At 41.3% G+C, this 20,391-nt stretch overlaps 2 protein-coding genes across 2 annotated transcripts; both read left to right on the top strand.

The window, feature by feature from the left end:
- The first annotated feature begins 709 nt into the window (after nucleotides 1–709).
- LOC148902960 (uncharacterized) lies at nucleotides 710–5,592 on the top strand. Its single transcript, XM_088991184.1, has 3 exons — nucleotides 710–734; nucleotides 853–919; nucleotides 1,101–5,592. Exon 3 carries the CDS (start codon nucleotides 1,118–1,120, stop codon nucleotides 2,183–2,185), a length of 1,068 nt encoding a protein of 355 aa, XP_088847310.1. The 5' UTR covers nucleotides 710–734; nucleotides 853–919; nucleotides 1,101–1,117; the 3' UTR covers nucleotides 2,186–5,592.
- A 531-nt stretch (nucleotides 5,593–6,123) lies between these two features.
- On the top strand, nucleotides 6,124–20,101 carry LOC148902959 (major facilitator superfamily domain-containing protein 6-A-like). Its single transcript, XM_088993857.1, has 7 exons — nucleotides 6,124–6,363; nucleotides 7,277–8,714; nucleotides 9,936–10,033; nucleotides 10,105–10,266; nucleotides 13,271–13,369; nucleotides 15,447–15,745; nucleotides 19,579–20,101. The coding sequence occupies exons 2-7, from the start codon at nucleotides 7,279–7,281 to the stop codon at nucleotides 19,699–19,701; spliced, it is 2,217 nt and encodes a 738-aa protein (XP_088849983.1). The 5' UTR covers nucleotides 6,124–6,363; nucleotides 7,277–7,278; the 3' UTR covers nucleotides 19,702–20,101.
- The last annotated feature ends 290 nt before the right edge of the window (nucleotides 20,102–20,391 follow it).

The following is a 20,391-nucleotide window of genomic DNA, read 5'->3' as shown; positions in this document are numbered from 1 at the left end:
TTATTTATTTATTTATGAGCAATAGGTCTTTTTAGTTTAGCTTTATTTGTTTGTTTGTTTGTTTATTTATTTATTTATTTATTTATTTATTTATGAGCAGAAGCTATTTTTAGTTTAGATTTATTTATTTATTCATTTATTTATTTACGAGCAATTTTTTTAGTTTAACGTTATTTATTTATTTATTTATGCGCAAAATGTATTTTTAGTTCAGCTTTATTTATTGATTGATTGATTGATTTATTTATTTATGAGCAATAGGTCTTTTAGTTTAGCTTTATTTGTTTGTTTGTTTGTTTGTTTGTTTGTTTATTTATTTATTTATTCATTTATGAGCAAAAGTTTAGCTGTATTTATTTATTTATGAGCAGAAGCTATTTTTAGTTTAGATTTATTTATTTATTCATTTATTTATTTACGAGCAATTTTTTTAGTTTAACATTATTTATTTATTTATTTATGAGCAAAATGTCTTTTTAGTTTAGCTTGTATTTATTTATTTATTTATGTATTCATTTGTTCATTTATTCATGCACTCATTCATTAATGAGCAAAATTTCTTTTTAGTTTATCTTTCGTCTGCATGCAAATTCCTCATATGAGGGAGATTTGTGCACATATGTTCCATGAAAATGGTCGGGATTAAGAGCTTCCTGCAATCAATTGAGTGGGGCCTTCTAATTCTGCTCTGCAACACACTGTCGTCACAGCTTGGCCCGCCCGCACACGACCTGGTAAATAATTGACAAGCTCTCCTCCCCTCACTGCTGTGTGGCTTTCCATCTTTCCATCCTCTTTGTAGTGTCCCTCATTAGTATTTATATCCTAGTGACCGCCCTCCTTCACTTGCAGCATGTCTCGTTTCCACCTGCTGCCTGATGGATGTCGACGCCGGTCAGAAGAAGACAAGCGGCTATCCGTAAGACAAAAATCAGTCAAACTAATTTGACCAATGTTACTGTAGCACAATTAGACTATTAAAATTGAATACCTTTATTGTCTTAATATTCTGTTATTTTAATTTTACTTGACTAACACTGTTGTGGTTAGCACATCTACAAAATTAATTGTATTCATTTACCATTGTTTTCTTTTGCCAGTTTAAGTGTGTGGAACCATGAGGGGGTTCCTCCTGATTCTGCTGACTGTGTCAGCTGCATCCTCACGCTCTCACAGCAACTGGTGCGAGCTGGGTTGTGATTGTCATGGGGATCTGAGGTTCTCCATCTGCTCAAGAGCCTTGCTCACAAAGCTGCCTGGAAAAATCCCGTCCACCACTGAACTATTAGACGCGTCGCACAACCGCATCGTCGTCATCCCCGAGCGCTCGTTCAACAAGAACCGCAAGCTGCGTGTACTCCTCTTGCAGTACAATAACATCAGCGTGGTGCAAGATGGTGCCTTCTCACAGCTGGAGTTCCTACAGAAGCTGGATCTAAGCTGGAACCGGATTGCCACCCTGGCCAAGGGTTTCTCAATGGGTTTGGCCTTCCTACGGGAACTGCAGTTGGCTCACAACTCACTGAGCAGCCTGGACAGCAGCAGCTTCATGCATCTAGAAAGCCTGCAGAAGTTGAACCTGAGTGGCAACAGCATCCGCACCATCCAGGTCAGATCATTCGCCTCCATGAGCCGCTTACGGCACCTGCACCTGGATGGCAACCGACTGACTTCTCTGAACAGTGGAATCTTCTCCATGCTGCGCTCGCTGGAGCACCTCAACTTAGCCAGCAACCATATTAATGAGACACAGGTGGGCATCTTCACGCCACTCACCAGCATGACCCTCCTCAACCTGGCCAATAACCAGCTAACCAGCATATACTTCAAAGCCTTCCTGAGTATTCACACATACAGCACTCACATCCTACTAGAGGGAAACCCCTGGAATTGTGACTGTGACCTGCAGAGAGTTTTCCGGAAGCTCAGGATCATCCAGAGACTCTTCCTGGATGACTACTACAACCTGACGTGCGCACAGCCCGCAGTGCTGCGCAACTACCGGCTGATCCAGGTGGACACGGAACTGTGCATTGCCGAAACGGTCACAGTGCTCATCATCACTGTCACGGTGGTCATTACAGTGCTGGCCGCAATGCTGATGGGGGAGAGGAAGAGGAAACGGAAGAAGAGAAGGAAGCATTGGACGCAGCAGGGACAGCTATCAGATGAGTCCGACTACTGACATAGATCTTTTTCAAGTTCCTTTATCATGGTACCGTGACTGATGAGTAATGTTGGTAATGGTAGCAACCGTGATCCAGCACTACAGTAATCCCTTGCTACTTCACGCCTTGATAATCGCGGCCCTTGATGCTAAGCTCTTCGGATGTGGAGCGAAACGTCCGACACCTTCAAAGAAGTACAGATGACGACTGAAGAAACCTTTTCATTGATGAACCACTCTTGTACGACTGAGAGCCTACTCAGACATGTCACTACATTACAGTGCTATGAAACAACAGCGGGTTGAAAAAGCTGAGGAGAAAAGGCTGTGCAGCTGCCACATCGTCTTCAAACTGAAGGGTTCTCGGACATGACATCGGAGGATATTAACACCATCATTGAGTTTGCTGACGAAGTTTCTTGGATAAGAAGCAAAACGTCCGACACCTTCAAAGAAGTACAGATGACAGCTGAAGAAACCTTTTCATCGATGGACCACTCCTGTATGACTGAGAGCTTACACAGACGAACCATCATTGAGTGCTATTCGGAGTCTCTAACGGATGAGGACTTCATTGAGATGACGTTGACAAATGATAGGGAAGAGGAGCAGGCCCAAGAAGATGAGGAAGCCGGTGAGTGTGGCCCCTAACCCTAACTTGCAAAGACTGTTCAGCATGAAATCAGAACTGTCAATTTCAGCCATTGTGTTGAGGGGATCATGGAACCATGAACAGATACATCTTTGCTCAAAAGAAAAAAACAACAGCAACAATTACCTATTACAATGTTCCTCACCCATCATAAATCGGCATCCAATCCTTCTGCAGGACCCTCGTTGCCTTCTGAAACTTAATTTACACAGTAGTTGTCGGAGATGTTTGTTCGGACACTGTGAACAAAGGCTCAAACACAGCAAGATTGTCTTTTACTGCCGGCAGGGGACGTAGCCATTCACGACCGATGTCCAACCTCTGTGGCCCTCTGCCAAGCTATTTATTGAGAGTATATGCAAATTAAAGTGATACATTGGTGAAACACAGACTTCTTGATTGCAACACCGCACCCCTGGTCGTCCCGTGCACCAACATCCATAAACATACAGAACATAGATTTTAATGGGTTGACTTTCCATAAACTGATAGATTTGTAACCTGGCGAATGAGCTCTTCCTGTGAAGCAGTTACCAAGTCCTAAATTTTTCCCATGGCCAGATCTCCTACCTGAGGAGGACAGTTTAACAGGCTCTGTCTGTTCACCTCAGATTGACCCCAGATTTTCTGTGCTTCCATTGTGGGCCTTATGTTCAGCATGAAATTTTTAAATATGAATGATAACTAAATAAAACTAAATATAATACATACTGCATGTCGATAGTAGACTTTTGACTTTATTGCATTAGAGTTTTGTACTGTACTACAAACATTTACTGTGCTTCTTTATGCATGTCCTGCTTTGTGTTCCACTAAATTTGGCCTTATAAATATTTTTGTACTCATACATATGGAAATTTAACAATCCATGTAGGTCTGTGTAAGCTCTCAGTCGTACAGTCCATATAGGGTTTGCTACGTCGCGGTTTATCGTCTAACGTGGGTGGTCCTGGTCCGCATTAACTGTGATAAACGAGGGATTACTGTAATACTTATAGGTTAAAGTCAGCACTGGATGAGTCAAGTCATTAAGCACATACATGTACAGTATGCATAGCAAAGGCAGTTCAGCTGATGGTCAATCCAGTCAAAGAGTAGTGATCCAGGAAGGAGTCGATTCTTGACAGATAACGGCAGTCAACTGAAAACTGCATTACAGTGGGAGGTTACCGATAAATTACCAGACAGTGTAAATTATCTTTCTGGCACATACTTTTATAGATAGTTGTTGGCAATTACTGTTTTTAACTGTCAGTTATGCGTTGACAAAGGTATGCAAGTCGTGTGCTGTGGGAGTGGTACATCAGCACTAGTAGTACTGTAGTTAAACTGTGATCTGCTGTAATTGTCACAAGGTGAATGGCTTGTTGTTGTGTTAATGGAATGCTTATTAAACATTAATCCGCACATTTTGACTGTATTGAAATGTTTTGAATGAGTTATGGTTTCACCAGTTTGCTTGCTTTAAACTGGTTATTCTGAATATGTGGACAGTCATTGCATGTTGGAGAAATGTGTTTCTCTTATTATGTTTTATTATGTTTTTATACTGCAGCCTTCTCTGCAGTTATTCTTTATTAGAAGCACGTACCAAAAAAAGTGATGTTTGGAGGATGGGGGCTGGACTGGATTTAAGATCTTTGAATTCATTTCAATCAAGAAAATATATGGGTAACACATTGGTACATAAACCTTCAAGTGGCAGGCCTTATAAGATTCACAAGATACAAAACGTCCCTCTGCATTATTTTATCCGATATTGCAAGCACTGATTAAGCTAATTACATGATGCCAATTGAGAAAACATTTTCTTGTGAATATCTGTAAGCTTCACGCTAACACACAGTATGCAATGCCATACATTGACAAAACTCGCATTGGTGTAGTTTTTAACAACAGATATTTTAAAACAAACGGTGCAGCAACACAGGAAAGCAGAATTTAACAGTGGTCTGCTACTAGAGCTGTCATCTTGACATTCTACTATCGAATCGAACACATTAGATCACCTCCTCTTTGCCGAGAAGCAATTGGAAATTAATTAATCAATTGAAGCATGAAACATATAAGCATTAATGGTTTTAATGTCTACATCCTGATTGATGAAGTCATTGTTGTGGTTTTATTTTGAAATGGTACAATATTGTTGAGGCCGATGTGGGTTTTCTCCAAGTATTCTGGTTTCCTCCCACATTCCAAAAAACATGCTTGGCAGGTTCATTGGAGACTCTGAACTGTCCCTATAGGTGTGAGTGCGAGTGCGGATGGTTGTAAATCTCTATGTGCCCTGGGTTTGGCTGGGAAATGTTCAGGATTTTCTCTGCCTACTGCCCAAAGAGAGCCCGATGGGTTCCAACATGCCTCGCGAGCCTTGTGGGGATAAAGCAGATTAGAAAATGGATGGATGAATGGAATATTGTTGAGTGCCATCATGTATCCATTCATCAATTTTCAACACTGCTTGTCCTGAAGAAGGTTGTGAGGAATCGTCAATTAATTAATGTTCTTACAAGGTGGCGGTGAGCCTATATACTGTACTACATACTGTATTTGCTTCCAATTACAAAATGCTGATGACGTCAGGTCAACTGTCAAAACAGTCAGTATCCATTGCCCCCTGCAGGCAACATGTCGAAATACAAATTACGTGTACGGGATGCGTTTGCACGTACTGTGCCGTATATATTTCTGAACATGTTTAAATATATCGTCGCTCACAAGAGTACTTGTTTTGCTTTATGTTGTTTCATGTCAATTTTAGAATTTAATTAAATACGCATAACTTTACTTCTGTTTGGACCTGCTCTTGTTGACACGGACAAATCGGTCCGGAGCATTTGGTTAATGATTTTAATTCCACACTTGTGATAAATGAAAGAAAAGACGTGGTACAGACTGCGTTGCGGCTTTTGGTCGAGCCAGTGTCTCCAGTCTCGGTCTCGGTCTGCATTGTTCATTTATTAATGAAATTGGGAGCCTCCCTTTATTCAACTCACCCGATAAAGTCAGTTGAATTTGATCCATACACCCATACCGGAAGTAGTAAAAAATAAAGTGTATTACGTTCAGTTGCTGAAAAGTACCCAAAAATTGTCAGGCTAAATGTCGTGTTTGCAAAAATACAATTATGATAATAGTGATGATGATAATTATAATATAGAATTAAACTTCATACATATTCCAAAATGCAATGATGGTCAGCATTACTTCTTCAGGTGAAGGCAGTTCAAAGGTAGTGAAATATTCACTTATTTTGAAAGATTATTCAGGAAATAATTTCTATCCACCATGGGTAACCTGACAATGATGTTGGTGTGGGACAGGTGGGAAGTCCGGTTCGACGAGCTCACGCGAAAGAGACAAACGAGCCGGTGACAAATAGATACTCGGACCTTACTTTGACATTCCGGCGACTTGGATTTGATTAAAGCGGTTAACACAGAAATTATACACGGATTCGTTGGTGAAATGTCATAGCAAACAGCGAGGTTTCAAAGAGAAAGAACAAATAGTTTGACGTGAATGGGATCGGTAACCTAAGCAGGTAAGCGCTTCACATGTTGTTTGCATTTTCCAGGAAATTACCTCTTGCGCACGCTATTTTTTTCTGATAAAATCCCTTTCTTTGGTGTGTCGAATGTGGCACAAATATGCAAATATCTCATCGTTTGGGCTGACGTACACTTCTATCGTATATGTGTGTAAAAGAAAGGAAGAAAGCACTTCCGTAACACGCGAATGGGGCATAATATGACATATATATTTTTTTCATACTATCGGTTTAATAGTTATATATGTATGTATGTTAAGAAAGTGAATGACTCATAACCAAAATATGTTTTTTATTTTAACGTCTGCATTTTGTCTTCATTATAATCTGGAATATTTGTGACACAAAAATACGAACTAATCATTTTGACTGCTTAAGTACATTCTTCTTTTATCAGTGACAGAACTCCACGTAAAAATAAATATACAGTCCTTACAACAGGTTTTATTGTTATCATTGCAAATCCTTTTGTAATGATTTTTTTTTGTAAATATATAATTGATACGTTCCACTTGCCACAGTATGAAAATTATTAGTGTTCTTTTTTTGCGTACAGTAAATTTTGTTTGCCACTTACCACAAGATTAGTTCAGTTTAGTTTTTGCCTCTTCCCAATGCCTTTTAGGAGTGTTCTCATTTTGTGTTTGTGCGTTTATCAAATTAGGTAAATGCCGATTGTTTGTCTAACTGTTGTTTTTCTTGTTTCCAAAGTACTTGAAGCTTATGCAAAAGTCACATTTTGGCTTGCAAATTGTTAAAAAAATATGACCAATTGAGGTTTTGTAAATGTAAAAAAAATGTGATCGTTTCTGCAATCAACTACGTCAAGGGATGATTGTAAAATTTGGATTAGACAATTGCTATTGGAATTTCAAGGTCCTGATATTTGCATCTCATAATTGTCCAGATATGCCTGCTGATGACAAGGTTGCCATCCTGACCGACGATGAGGAGGAGTCACAGGACAAACCTGTGCCAGAGGGAGCCTTCAACAAACTGTCATTACAGAAGACAAGTGCTCCTGCTCCTATTTCAATCGACTCCTCAGCTGAGCTCCCTGTGAACTCACAGTCCAGACCGTCCAGTTCCTTAAACTGCTGTCAGAGGATATTTCACCGGATCAACATTCAGCTCCTCATCTCCAAAATCTTCTATTTCTTCTTCTATGCCGCCTATGGCTCCCTTCACCCACTGCTTTCAGTCTACTATAAACAGTTGGGCATGTCAGCCACTCGCAGCGGCTTGCTGGTGGGCATTCGCTACTTCATCGAGTTCTGCAGCGCCCCATTCTGGGGCCTTGTGGCGGACCGCTTCAAGAAGGGGAAGGCGGTCCTGCTTTTCTCTGTCTCCTGCTGGTTGGTGTTCAACTGCGGCATTGGCTTTGTGAAGCCAGCCGACATGAAATGTGTGGAGAAGAGTGTCGACGTGACCACGCGACCGCCGCTAACTACTACTCTCCCGCCCGGAAATGTCACAATGGAGAGTAATTCCAGCGACCACATTCGCCACAGCCTCTTTGACCTCCACTGGCTCACTAAATACCTAGTCCACAGAACCAAGCGAAGCGTTAATGATACAACCCCTGATCTCAACACCACGACGACAACTGCCATCCCTATTCCGACGATCAGTCCCAAGGATTACCACATCATCTACGACAGCGCCCAAGTGGAGAACATTTTCCTCATCATTTTACTGCTCATTATCGTGGGCGAATTCTTCAGCGCTCCGGCCGTCACCATAGTCGACACGGTCACCCTGCAGTACCTCGGCAAGGCCCGTGATCGCTACGGCCTGCAGAGGATGTGGGGCTCTCTGGGCTGGGGGCTGGCCATGCTGCTGGTGGGCATCTGGATCGACCACACGCACATCAGCGGCACGGTCGACGGCATTGGCTGCACCGCGCCCGAATTTCGCAACTATCAGATCGCCTTCATCGTCTTTGGTGTGCTTATGGGTGCGGCCTTTGTTGTAGCCACTCAGTTCCACTTTGAAACGGGTGGTGAATATCGGCAGGAGGTTCCAGAGAGTATCGCTGAAGAGACAGACAGCCCACGGGCGCCATCTACTTTGAACCCCATCGACAGTAGCACCGTTGTCGATCAGGAATTCCACTACAGCGACCTTCTGAAGCTGCTGTGTAGCGTGCGCTACAGCTCGGTTCTATTTGTGGCCTGGTTCATGGGCTTCGGCTACGGCTTTGTCTTCAGCTTCCTGTATTGGCACCTGGAGGATCTTCATGGAACATACACACTCTTTGGCATCTGCTCTGTCCTGAGTCACGTCTCTGAGCTTGGAGCCTATTTCACCAGCCATAAGTTCATTGAGCTGGTGGGACATATTAGGTGAGATTTCAGCCAGTACATGCAAACAATTGGCATGTACATTAATTTCAATGGATATAGAGAGGAAAGAACCCACTAGTATTCGCACTCAAGGCCCTGGTGTCTTATATTTACAGGTAACTTACCCGACTTACGACCGGGTTCTCTCCCGACCAAATGGTCGTAAGTCAAAATAGTTGTCAGTCGAAAGCCATTCAAAATATTCGATAGAGCCTCGGTGCTAAATGACTTGCAAATGATCTGATTCGGATGCCACGGGGCCGGGCGGGCGTGAGTCTGGGTTACCGGTTTTCTACCGGTTACGCCAATGCGCGGCCTGAAAAAATAGGGTCTGGCGGTCGTGGTCGTAAGTCCGGGTGGTCGTAAGTCGGAAGTTACTTGTATAGTGGGAGAGTGAGAAAGTGAGAGTGACACAAGAACACAGATAGAACACAGAGACACACAGAGAGACACACAGAGAGAGACAGAGAGCGTGTTATGTGAGCTTGAAATGCTGCCCACTCGTGGGAGGGAAAAACATTGCCAGAGATCTGACCAGCGCTTTATCGGCACCACTACCCCACACTGCAAAAAAAAAAAAAAAAAAAAATTGGTATGGCGCTTCACGTCATGCTTTTCAACTCCCAAATTCAGATAGCAGTGAGTGAGTTAAGAAGTAGTACATGACAAAATGTCTTTTACTCACCTGTGAGCTATTAAATATAATTCAATAGACTTAGTGTGCATCCATGATATTATTTTTTTTAAGTTTAAAAAAGGCAATTTTGAATCCTACAATATTGAAAGTTGTTGAACACCCATTGTTTGGGGGAAGGGGTTCGATTTGTGCTTGACTAAGATCGCATCAACATGCACCATCTGTCCGTCTTTGACTGATGTGATGTTTAAACCACAATCCGCTCTTCCAGGCCTTTACGTGTGCGGATGTCATTAAAGCATAATGACACACAAGATGACATAAATAACTACATTGAAGCAGTGCAACAACATGTTGCCGTTTAAAAGGTCATACCTAGTTGTCATTTGAATGTGTGTGTCTGCAAACACGGTGTGTGTGTTCTGAGCAAACGTCCTGTGATGGATGTTGTGGTCTAAGCCTTAAAAAGCAATTAAGTCTGAGGGCATGTTTCGATTGCTTTGTTCATGTAGGACAGTGTTGACTGTTAGCGACATAAAGACGTTACGTAAACGTTTAACCTGCTGACATGTTTTGGCCCTCAGGGTGCTCTACATTGGGCTGGGCTGCAACACTGCGCGCTATCTCTACATCTCGTACCTACAAAATGCTTGGACTGTGCTGCCAGTGGAAGTTCTTCAAGGTAACATCACGTGCATCACGCGAAGACACATTATGTTATAGCACGTCATTTGACCTGCGGTTGCGTTGCAGGTATCACCCACGCTTCTGTCTGGGCCGCTTGTATTTCCTACTTGAGCGCCGCTGTGCCGCCAGCTCTCAGGACGTCCGCCCAGGGGATCCTGCAGGGTCTTCACCTCGGGCTGGGCCGTGGTTGCGGGGCCATGGTGGGGGGCCTCCTGGTCGGATATTTTGGTATAATGCCCTTGTTCATTTGTGATTCGTTCCCGCATGTGAGGCTTTAAAGGACAACCAACACCTTTTTTTTTGTTTCCTAACTGACATCAGAAAAACATTTTATAGCATCTGAAATACAAAAAACACGCAGGATGATATTTTTAGTCAAATGCAAAACACCAATAAAAATGAGTCAAAGTGTCCCAAAACTACTTCAAAATGACCTCGGAGATGCCGAGTTTCATAATGTGCCACCCCCTTGTTCGTGACATCACGCCAGGACCCCTTGCCTTGCTCTAGAATCAAAACAATGGCTTCCGATTCGGAGAAGATGCTTTCTTGTTACTCATCCAGTTATGAATATGATTCAAATAGTTCTGAAGAGGAAAGCATAAATGTTTGCAATCGATTAAAGAAGTCCTCCAATATCAATTTGAGCCGTCAGGACTACATTGTAGCGTCCCAGAAAATGCACAAGATGGTGCCTACGCACCGTTGGAAATTGGCTGATTTGTCTGCTGGGAATTTGTGTCAACTAGTATCAAATAGTAGTCTTTGTGCAACACACAACGATTCACCATCGCGTTATTTATGTGTGTTCCTTCTAATTTCACCATCAACATGGATCAACACAAAGTTTTCAGACCAAACAAAGTAACCAAAATGCATTGTGCGTCGCTTTCTCGGTCAGTGGCGTTCCAGACGTGATGTCACGTCAGGCATCGTCATCAACTCGAAAACAAGACTTCCTGAATATTCAGCGCGGGTCTTAAAATGTAAAATATAGCTATATGCAGTGGAATCTTTGTAAAATACACTCAGTAGAAGTCATTTGAAGTCATTTTACAAATTATGGACACAACTTGTCCGCTGTCCGGAATCCTCGGTTGTCCTTTAATGATATCCTGTCTATTTTTGCTGCATGTTCACTTTTCTCAAAGTTCAGTTTTCTCAAAGTTCACTTTTCTCAGCAAAAGACATGTGTTCACTGTCTATAATATTGTTACAAAAATGTTTGATACACGTCTTTAAAGGACAACCGACGTCTCCCGACAAGTTGTGTCCTTATTTTGTAAAAGGGCTTCAAATGACTTCTACTGAGCGTATTTTATGAAGATTCCACCGCATATAGCTATATTTTACGTTTTAAGACTCGCACTGAACATTCCGGAAGTCTTGTTTTTGAGTTGGTGACGAGTCCATACGTGACGTCACTGAAGGAAGGCCCCTGACCGAAAAAAGGACACATTGTAGCAGTCCTTCCATCACGTCAATGCATTTTGCTGTACTTGTTTGGTCTGAAAACTTCGTGTTACACCAAAAAGAGGCAGAAGAGGGCAACAAATCTCCACGTAAGGAATTAATCAGCCTGTGGAAACGGAGCTTTGTCGCCATTTTCTGCCTCTTTTTTAGTGCTACATTTCCCCCTCCTATTGCCTCAAAATGGCACAGAATAAATTCTTTAATCGATTGCAAACATGTATGCTTTCCTCTTCAGAACTATTTGAATCATATTCATAACTGGATGAGTAACAAGAAAGCATCTTTTCTGAATCTGACGCCTTTTTTTTGATTCTCCAGCAAGGCAAGACGTCTTGGGGTGACGCCACGAACAAGTGGGCGCGACCTTCTGAAACTGGCCAGTTCCGGGTTCATTTTTTTTACAGATTTTGGACACTTTAAGTCATTTTTATTGGTGTTTTGCATTTGACTAAAAATATCATACTGCGTGTTTTGGGTATTTTAGATGCTATATAACGTTTTTCTGATGTCAGTTAGGAAACAAAAAAGTGATGTCGGGTGTCCGTTAAAGTTATCTCGTAACAAGTCGGCCCCAAGGGAGGACTCTCCAATGGAATTTAAATCAAGAATTTGAAATTCTCAACATTATATTTGGAGTAATCATTACAGTACAATTAACCCAAAATTGAGTTTATTTTAACTCATTCATTGCCATTTAAAAATTTATATGGGAATTGAAAATATGACAGAGCGCCGTTTCAGAATTTGTTCGGCTTTTGTTTTTTTTAGTGCTTGGGTGCCGATAAAGAGATGGCCTCTGGCAATGTTTTTATCTTTTCCACAAGGGGGAAGCATTTCTCTTTTTTCCATGTTTGTGCTTTGGTTCAGCTTATGTTGTTGTTAAAGTGCTATCTATGTAAACCAATATGTATGTATTGCATTGTATTTTGGACAGCCGCCCTCATTTCAAGCTCCTATAACTCCAGAGCCATATAATTTGGGATTTAACTCCTTTTTTCTGATGAAAGAAATACAATTTTTCTAACATTGTATTGAATGTTTATGTAGTCCTAAAACTCAATATTCTCTGGGTCCCCGAATTCAAGTGACAATGACAAAAACCCTGGCACTGGAGTGGACACATTTTTGCACATCTGCCAGCGAATGAGTTTATTGAAAGGTATTACGCATAGTGTCATTGATTTTTATACATTTTGTATTTGTGTTTTGGGTTTTAGGCAGTCATCAATGCAAAGTAGATGGCGCTTCTTGCCCACTTGAAGGGACACTGCAGTACTGTAATTGTTCTGGGGCTTTAATTTTCACTTGAGCGGCATCGTCTCTGAAGCTTGCACGTCACCCTGATTTCCTCTTTACACAAATCAAAAGATCTATTAAATGATGGTTCATTGCTTGGGGGGGGGGGGACAAGTTGAGAAACTATTAAGTCAAAGTATCACTACATTTGGATGACATCTGGTTGTCAGGATTATGCCAAATTAGAATTTCTCGAATTTCAAAATAGAATTTATTGAAGTTCCCTATTAATAGCCAAGCTCCCATTTGTGTATATTGCTGGTTCATTCCTTTTGGTTCCCATAAATTAATTCCCATGAAAAAAGTTTCCAATGTGAAAAATTCTTGAAAGTTTCCAGTCCGAGTGACAAGAACAGTAAGCGTCCGACTGATTCATCCATGGTCAAAAGTCCTTGAGCAGCACATTGTCATGTGTGACAACACGGCAAAGCAAAACTGATGTCACCGCTTTAAATTTTTGCAGGCGCCGCAGCGTCATTCCGGGCAATTGGCATGGCTTCCCTGATCATCCTCCTCATCTTCGTCCTCATCCAGTGTCTGACAGGCCAAACGGAAGGAAAGGGTGAGTACCGAATTGTCCCGTGTATAAAGTGCACCCAAAAGCTTTGATCTCCTTCAAACTATGACCCTGCGCCTTATACGCAGGTGTGCGTTATATGTGAAGTCATATTGAGCCACAACAGGTCTGGTAACTACTGTCAGCAGCCACATACTCCCTTTTCCTCCTGTTGATGAAGTAGTGCGTAACTGCTTGAGTTACGCACTCTACTGTAGCGCCTTATAATGTGGCATGCCTTATATTTGGAAAACATTTACAGTGAGACCTTGGCTTACGAACTTAATTGGTTCCCAGACAGAGTGTGTAAGGCGAAAAGTGTGTATCCCCCAAAAGAAATTCCCATAGGAAACCATTAAAATGAGAATAATCCCTTCCCAGGTTTCCATAAAATATAATTTTCAACTAAATAAACCTTAAAACTACACACAACATACCGTAATCTCTGTATAATAAATGTGCTATTGTATTGTAATGAAAGAAATACACTGCACCGTATCATAAAGTCACTTTATTTACATTTGTGAGGGTCATTGATGGCTTGATGGAATGGCGTTGGAGGTCGGAGGTCAGAGGGAATTGATGTTTGGAAAGAGTCACATTCCATAAGGACTGTAATTAAAGAAATAAACTGTACTGTAAAATAAAGTCATTTTATTTACCTTTGTGATGGTCATTAATAGCTTGATGGAATGGCGTTGGAGGTCGGAGGTCAGAGGGAATTGCTGTTTGGAAAGAGAGGCACATTACATGAGGACTTTAATTAAAGAAATAAACTGGACTGTAAAATAAAGTTTTATTTGCCTTTGTGATGCTCGTTGATGGATTATGGAAGGAGAGTCACCTTCCATAAGGACTGTTGGTAACTCAACCGCTGGTGTGGCTTCTATTCTTTGCTTTTTTGGAGACTCCTCATCATTTTTGCCGATTAAAAACCTCTTAATTGACACCTGTTGCTTTCTGACTTGTAAGGTCTTATGAAACTGAGGCATCATATATATATCGGCGTGAATTAGCCGTGCTTTCTCGCATATAATTGCTTTACTCACGCTGTCACCGGATAGCTGCTTTTCGTTAATCCAAATTAACAGAGGTTTTTCAACTTCTTCGATTGCCCGAGACTGTTGCTTTGACAGCACGGAAACACCTTTTTCAACAGACGCACCTTTGATGGCTTCTCTGTTGCACAGGATGGTAGCAATGGTTGACTTAGCATAGCCGTACTGGGCCGCTAAATCACACAAACGCACACCTCGTTCGTGTTTTTCAATTATCTCCTTCTTCTCCTCGACGGTGATTTTGTTTTGTGTCTTCTTCGGCTGAACACGAGCCTGTGGTGGGTTTTTTTTCGGTCCCATAATAGCAAAATTATCTGCAAAGTTATCTGCAAAATTATCTGCAAAAAGCTCCTCGGAGGCGATCGATGTGTGTATTCAAAGAGAGAGGGTGTGGAAAGGTGCGCCGGCTGGAGCGCTGGTTGGTCATGTGCTTCCGCCGAAGATCCGAAGATCACTCCGCCAGATCCGAAGATCACTCCGCCAGCCGTGGTGGGTGTGTATCGCGAAAAGTAGTGTGTATTCCAAGGTTTAATTTTCATAAATTTGACGTTCATGAATCGAAAAGTTCGTAAGGTAAGGTGTTCGTAAACCGAGGTCTCACTTTATATATTTTTATGTTTGGAAAACTCCTTGTCATTAATTGAAGGTGCGTCTTATAGTCCATTGGGTCTTATCCAGTATGTGAAAAAAGTTTGAAATTAGTGTACATTCATTGGGGGTGAACTTGTATACCAGAAAATACGGTAACTTCCTACTTTGCAAAAATCCCTAGGCAGGGCAATACTCACCTTTGGAATTTTCATTATAGTTTTAATAATATTTTGAGTTTTGGTTTTTATATTTTCTTTCATCTGTTGTGGTTTTCATAGGAAGTGCATTACGTTTTATTAATTGAAATGTATATACATTGCTTCGCTTTGGGTATGTTTTTGTGTTTTTTTTTACATCATGTACATAGTATTTCTTGTATGGAAACAATTCAAAAGAAACATTAGCCTTTTCTTTTCTCTACTTTGTTTCACCAGAGGCCAAAATGCTGGCAGAGAACATTCCAGTCCCCTCCAGCCCTGTTCCCATTGCCACCATTGACTTGGTCGAGAACCAAAGCAGGGACCAAGGAGGGAACCCTACCCTCCACCAGCAGGTTGCCCCTCTTCCTGTGAAGAAGCCCAAGTACCAAGAAGAACAAGAGGACATCGCCCGGCCGGCCTGGGTGCTCTCGGGTGTCCCCTGGGTCACCATCGCCTTTGCTATTGTCCAGATGAAAGAAATGATGTACATGGCAAAGAGTGGACAGTTGCCACGTGAGACTCAGCACCGACAGGTGAGCTGTGTCACTTTGGCAATTTGTATTCATTCCTATTATCTCATTCACTACCAGATGTTTTGCAAAAATGTGTGCACTCCAGTGCCAGGGTTTTTGTCATTTTATCTCAAATTACAGGACCCACAGAATATTGATTTATAACTCAATATTCTATATAAATGTTCAATGCAACGCAAGAAACCTCTTCTTTCATCAGAGAAAAATAGTTGGTTCCTATGTTATATGGGTCTTGAGTTATCTGAGTTTAAAACAGGGTGGCTGCCCCCTCGTGTAAGGGAAAAAACATTGCCAGAGGTTTGACCAGCGCTTTATCGGCATCCCACAAGAAAAAACAAAACTCGAACAAATTCGAGAATGACGTTCCACATCATACCCTTGAATTCCTGATTAAATTCGGGAATGGCAGCGAATTAGTTACATCTTTTTAGAGTCTGAGGAGAAAACCTGTAACTTTATTAGGTTCTTTTTTGCTTCACTTCCAAGCAGCAGAATGACCATGATTAACATTGACCTAAACTGAAAATCCTGACAAAAACTCACTGCATATAGTTCAAAAGACTTCATTAAAATTGTATTTTATCCAAAAATAATAAAGCAGCGCAATCTGTCCTCTGTCCACTCTTATCATGGTACTTGTAAGAGCCATGTTTCAAATTTAACATTTTTTAAAATTCAGCACTTCTTTAATTCTATGGTCATGCTTGGGGCACTATTTGCAAATCCATTCATTATTAGATTAGATTAGATTAGATTAGATTAGAATAACCTTTATTAGCCTTGCAGTGGAGAAATTTACATTTCACAGCAGCAAAGTGATTAAAGTAGGAGGAAAGGAAAGGAAGAAGTAGAAAAACAAACCATATGACAAGACTGTTGTAAAGGCAGCCAGTCTCGTGGCGCCACCTTGAAGTCAAAACAACTACAAAAAAAAACGCTGATCTCAACCGCTTTGATTTTGGTGAATACTGGATTAATGTACACATACACCGTTGTGCAAATTAATTGCACCACCCTGTGAACTTGACTGTTTGCTGGTTTCAATCATTCTAAAGCTTGTGAAACGTTCAGAACAATGTTTGCCACGATAGGGGTGGAGCCATGTCCTAATCCCCTTTCCGGCGGGTATTGAAGGAAGGGGTTTTTGGCTTATAAATCAGTTCTTCTTCAACGAGATGGATACAACACCACAGATTTCTTTGCACAGAAGGACAATATTGTGATGGATTGGCCTGGCAATTCACCAGATTTGAACCCGGTAGAGAATTTATGGTCAATAATCAAGATTCGTCTGCGTGAGAAAGATTGCACAACAAAAAAGCCCTAATTTGTGCTATAATTAAGACCTGGTACAGGGACCCTTCCATCATCAACAACTGTCAAAATCTGGTTGATTCCATGCCAAAACGCGTCACTAAGGTGATAGAGAAGAAGAGAGGATACACTTCTTACTAAAATGTACATTTGAATCAATTTGATGCCAAAATAACAGGGTGGTGCAATTAATTTTCACAAGGGTGTATATAACTGGATCTGTGTCCCGACTCACAGCTCCGATTTTATGGCCCTGGATGGATGCCAGTACTGTAATCAGATATGTTTGTCCCAGGTGTTGCTGCTCCAAACACTTCCATTGAGAATGTTTGTATGCGTTCCCGAGCCATATTTCTCATTTAAAGACAAGACATCCTATTGGCAGTGTAAAGACATTTTTGTTCATCAATATCTGCAAAGAAGAAAAAAAAGATAATTACCAACTCTAGCTCTCAATCAGCCCTTTTTATGTGACGTTTGTTGGAGTGAGTCAGATTGCTTACTTAGCTGGGAGTAAAAAGGCGAGGTGGGTCACGCCTCCAGGATCTCAATTTCCAGCACATCTAAGTCACCTGTTGAAATGTTAATTATAGCCAGATTTTCATCTCCCTTTGAAGCAATTTACCTCCTATAATATTTATGCTCAGTGTTCTGGAAAGCGCTTTCACAATGGTGGCAGCCGTTGTGAAATTCTATTCGAGTGACGATTCACATATTAAAAGTACAGCGGGGGAGAAGGCTTTTTGGTGTGACGCTGTGTTGAAAATATTGGTAGTCTTCAACTACGCACCCTTCATTCAGTTGATTTACAAGTTAGTGAGTGCTGAATATTGACAGAAAGTGTGGCCCTACAATAATTTCCTGTGTGATAATATCACTCTTACATTTTGCTTCCTTTTCTTACCGGTTGATCCATTTCGCAGCAGAAAGGTGAGACATTTGTTGCCACAGTCATGTTTTATTTGCATGGGTGGGGTCCAGGGCTATGTTGAATATGAGGAGGCCTTAACTCATTCACTGCCAGACGATGTGCAAAAATGTGTCCACTACAGTGCCTGGGTTTTTGTCATTTTCACTCAAATTCCAGGACCCACAGAATATTGAGTTTTAGGACTACATAAACATTCAATGCAGCGTAAGAAACCTTAGACTCTCTTCTCTCATCAGAAAAAAAGAGTTAATTCCTAAAAATAGATGGCTCTGCAGTTATCTGAGCTTGAAATGGCTCAGATAACAAATTACAATACATACATATTGATTTATATAGTGCTTCAACAATAGCTGGAGCTGTAACAAAGGTATAACGTGGAAAAAATGAAAATGCTGCCCCCTCGTGGAAGGGGAAAACATTGCCAGAGGTATGTCCAGCGGTACCCCGCAAAAAGAAAAGAAAAACAAATGTGGGAATGGCGCTCCATGTCATATTTTCAATTTCCGAATCAATTTGTGAATGGCAGTGAATGAGTTAAAAAGAACCACAACAACATATGAAGTCCTCCACTGAGATTAAAATTCAGACATACAAAAACGAAGTCAAAACAACACATTTTGAATCTAAAAATGTACTTGAAGACAAGTTTTTACAATAGACATAAGGGGGACTTGCCTAACATTGAGCAGGAGGTACCGACGCTCCCCAATTTACCAACAAGATACTTATTGAATGCTCATTCGTAAGGTGAATTTGTTCGTAAGTTGCCTCCGTGCTATATTTTGGATGGAATGTATGTTTAAAGGACAACCGACATCTCCGGACAAGTTGTGTCCATAATTTGTAAAATGGCATTAAATGAATTCTACTGAGCATATTTTAATAAAATTCCAAGGCCAGTAACCTGAATTGGATTGGACTGAAAAATTAAGATTTAAGAAGATATATTAATATACGCAGTGCCCGACAAACCGGGCACTGCGACGAACTGGGCAGAGGAAGCCGGATGCGGGGTGGATGCTGGTCGAGCTCTCACAGTGCCTCACGTCAGTATTAGCGGCGCAAAGAATCACTACTCGGATAAAGGCGCTCAATACAAACTATAACTTACAGCCTCTCTGTCCAAACATTTTTTGACATACCCGCAAAAATGTTTGTATGTACCGTTGTTCGTAACTCAAATGTTCGTAAGTAGGACAGTGTCTGTACTTACAAATTTAACCCCAAAGTGTAACCCTGTGGGACGCCATACAACAGTGGTAGTGTTGAAGAAGCCACAACACAAAAAAGGGGAAAAAACAAAGCAAGACTACTTATGCTGCAAACAAGCCTACAGAATACTGTGTACTTTTTAGTCCTTTGTTCGAAAGTGCTTCAGTGCTGTGTTTTGAGAGGATTTCAGTCACGTGTGTAAGAGCAAATTCTGCATCACTTTCCCAGGCGGCCCATCATCATCATCATTAATGCATGGCCCTGATCACGCATGTTGATGTCTTGTGTCACTACTTTTCCTTGACTGCCGTCGACGTTAATGTTAAAGCACAACCATGGACAATGTGTGTCAGCTATTTTTTATCTTCATGACCAGGTTCCTCATGACGCGGCGGCGGTGGAGGCAACACAAAGAGCCGCAGGTGATTGCGACATCAGACCCACAGAAGGACCGAGCCCCATTCCCACAGCACCAACAGACTCTAACAAAAAGCAGTAGACAGCAGAGAAATAAAAAAAACAACTTCAAATATCCATAGTTGAACTTGCTGTGACTTTAAGACTGTAAATCCTCCCAGTGATGACAAAGTGCCTCTTTCGTAAGTTTTACCTAATGATGGTGATTTAATTTAAACATAGCTGATGTGTTGAAGGCATTCGTTTTATGTGTAACTTGTTCTTACGTCAATATTGCGTTTTTTTGTTTGTTTGTTTGTTTGTTTTTTTGCTTCACAAAATCGTTTTTTGCTCACCCTGTCTTCCGCATTCCCAACAATGAACTGCAATGCTTGAAACAGTATTTAAAACAATCTCATCATTGCAATTATTTCAAATAGTTTGTATCATGCATTGGAGATGCGGTGACTGCAGTTTGGAAACGAATCATGTCGTCAAAGTGACGATGTAGTGCTGAAGGCTTGTTTCATCTATCAGATTTTGATCTTGGCCTGCCAAATGTAAAAAAAAGAAGCATTTCCCTCTTCAATGACAAAGTATTGATTGTACGTCTTTGCAGGATGTGAATTTGAAGTTTGTCAGTGACCACTTGGTGGCAGTAGAGCAGTGGAAGGATCGCTGTTTTCAAGGGCTCGATGGCGTGCCTGTGGAAGGTTATTGAGGTCATGATACGCCTACAAATGATTGGCGTGTGTGTCTGTGTGCGAGTGCGTCTGTGTGAAAGTGTGGGAGG

This window comes from Hippocampus bargibanti, linkage group LG01, assembly GCF_051943395.1.
Source record: "Hippocampus bargibanti isolate YZ-2025 linkage group LG01, ASM5194339v1, whole genome shotgun sequence".
Classification (NCBI taxonomy): Eukaryota; Metazoa; Chordata; class Actinopteri; order Syngnathiformes; family Syngnathidae; genus Hippocampus; species Hippocampus bargibanti.
The sequence above is the reverse complement of the archived record's forward strand: the minus strand, read 5'-3'. Positions and strand labels throughout refer to the sequence as shown.

Excerpts from the sequence above, each read along its gene's own strand:
- LOC148902960 (XM_088991184.1), top strand. The coding sequence starts at position 1,118 with ATGAGGGGGTTCCTCCTGATTCTGCTGACTGTGTCAGCTGCATCCTCA.
- LOC148902959 (XM_088993857.1), top strand. The coding sequence starts at position 7,279 with ATGCCTGCTGATGACAAGGTTGCCATCCTGACCGACGATGAGGAGGAG. Across the intron at positions 13,370-15,446 it reads AGGCCAAACGGAAGGAAAGG|AGGCCAAAATGCTGGCAGAG; the intron begins GTGAGTACCGAA and ends TTGTTTCACCAG. Across the intron at positions 15,746-19,578 it reads GTGAGACTCAGCACCGACAG|GTTCCTCATGACGCGGCGGC; the intron begins GTGAGCTGTGTC and ends CTTCATGACCAG.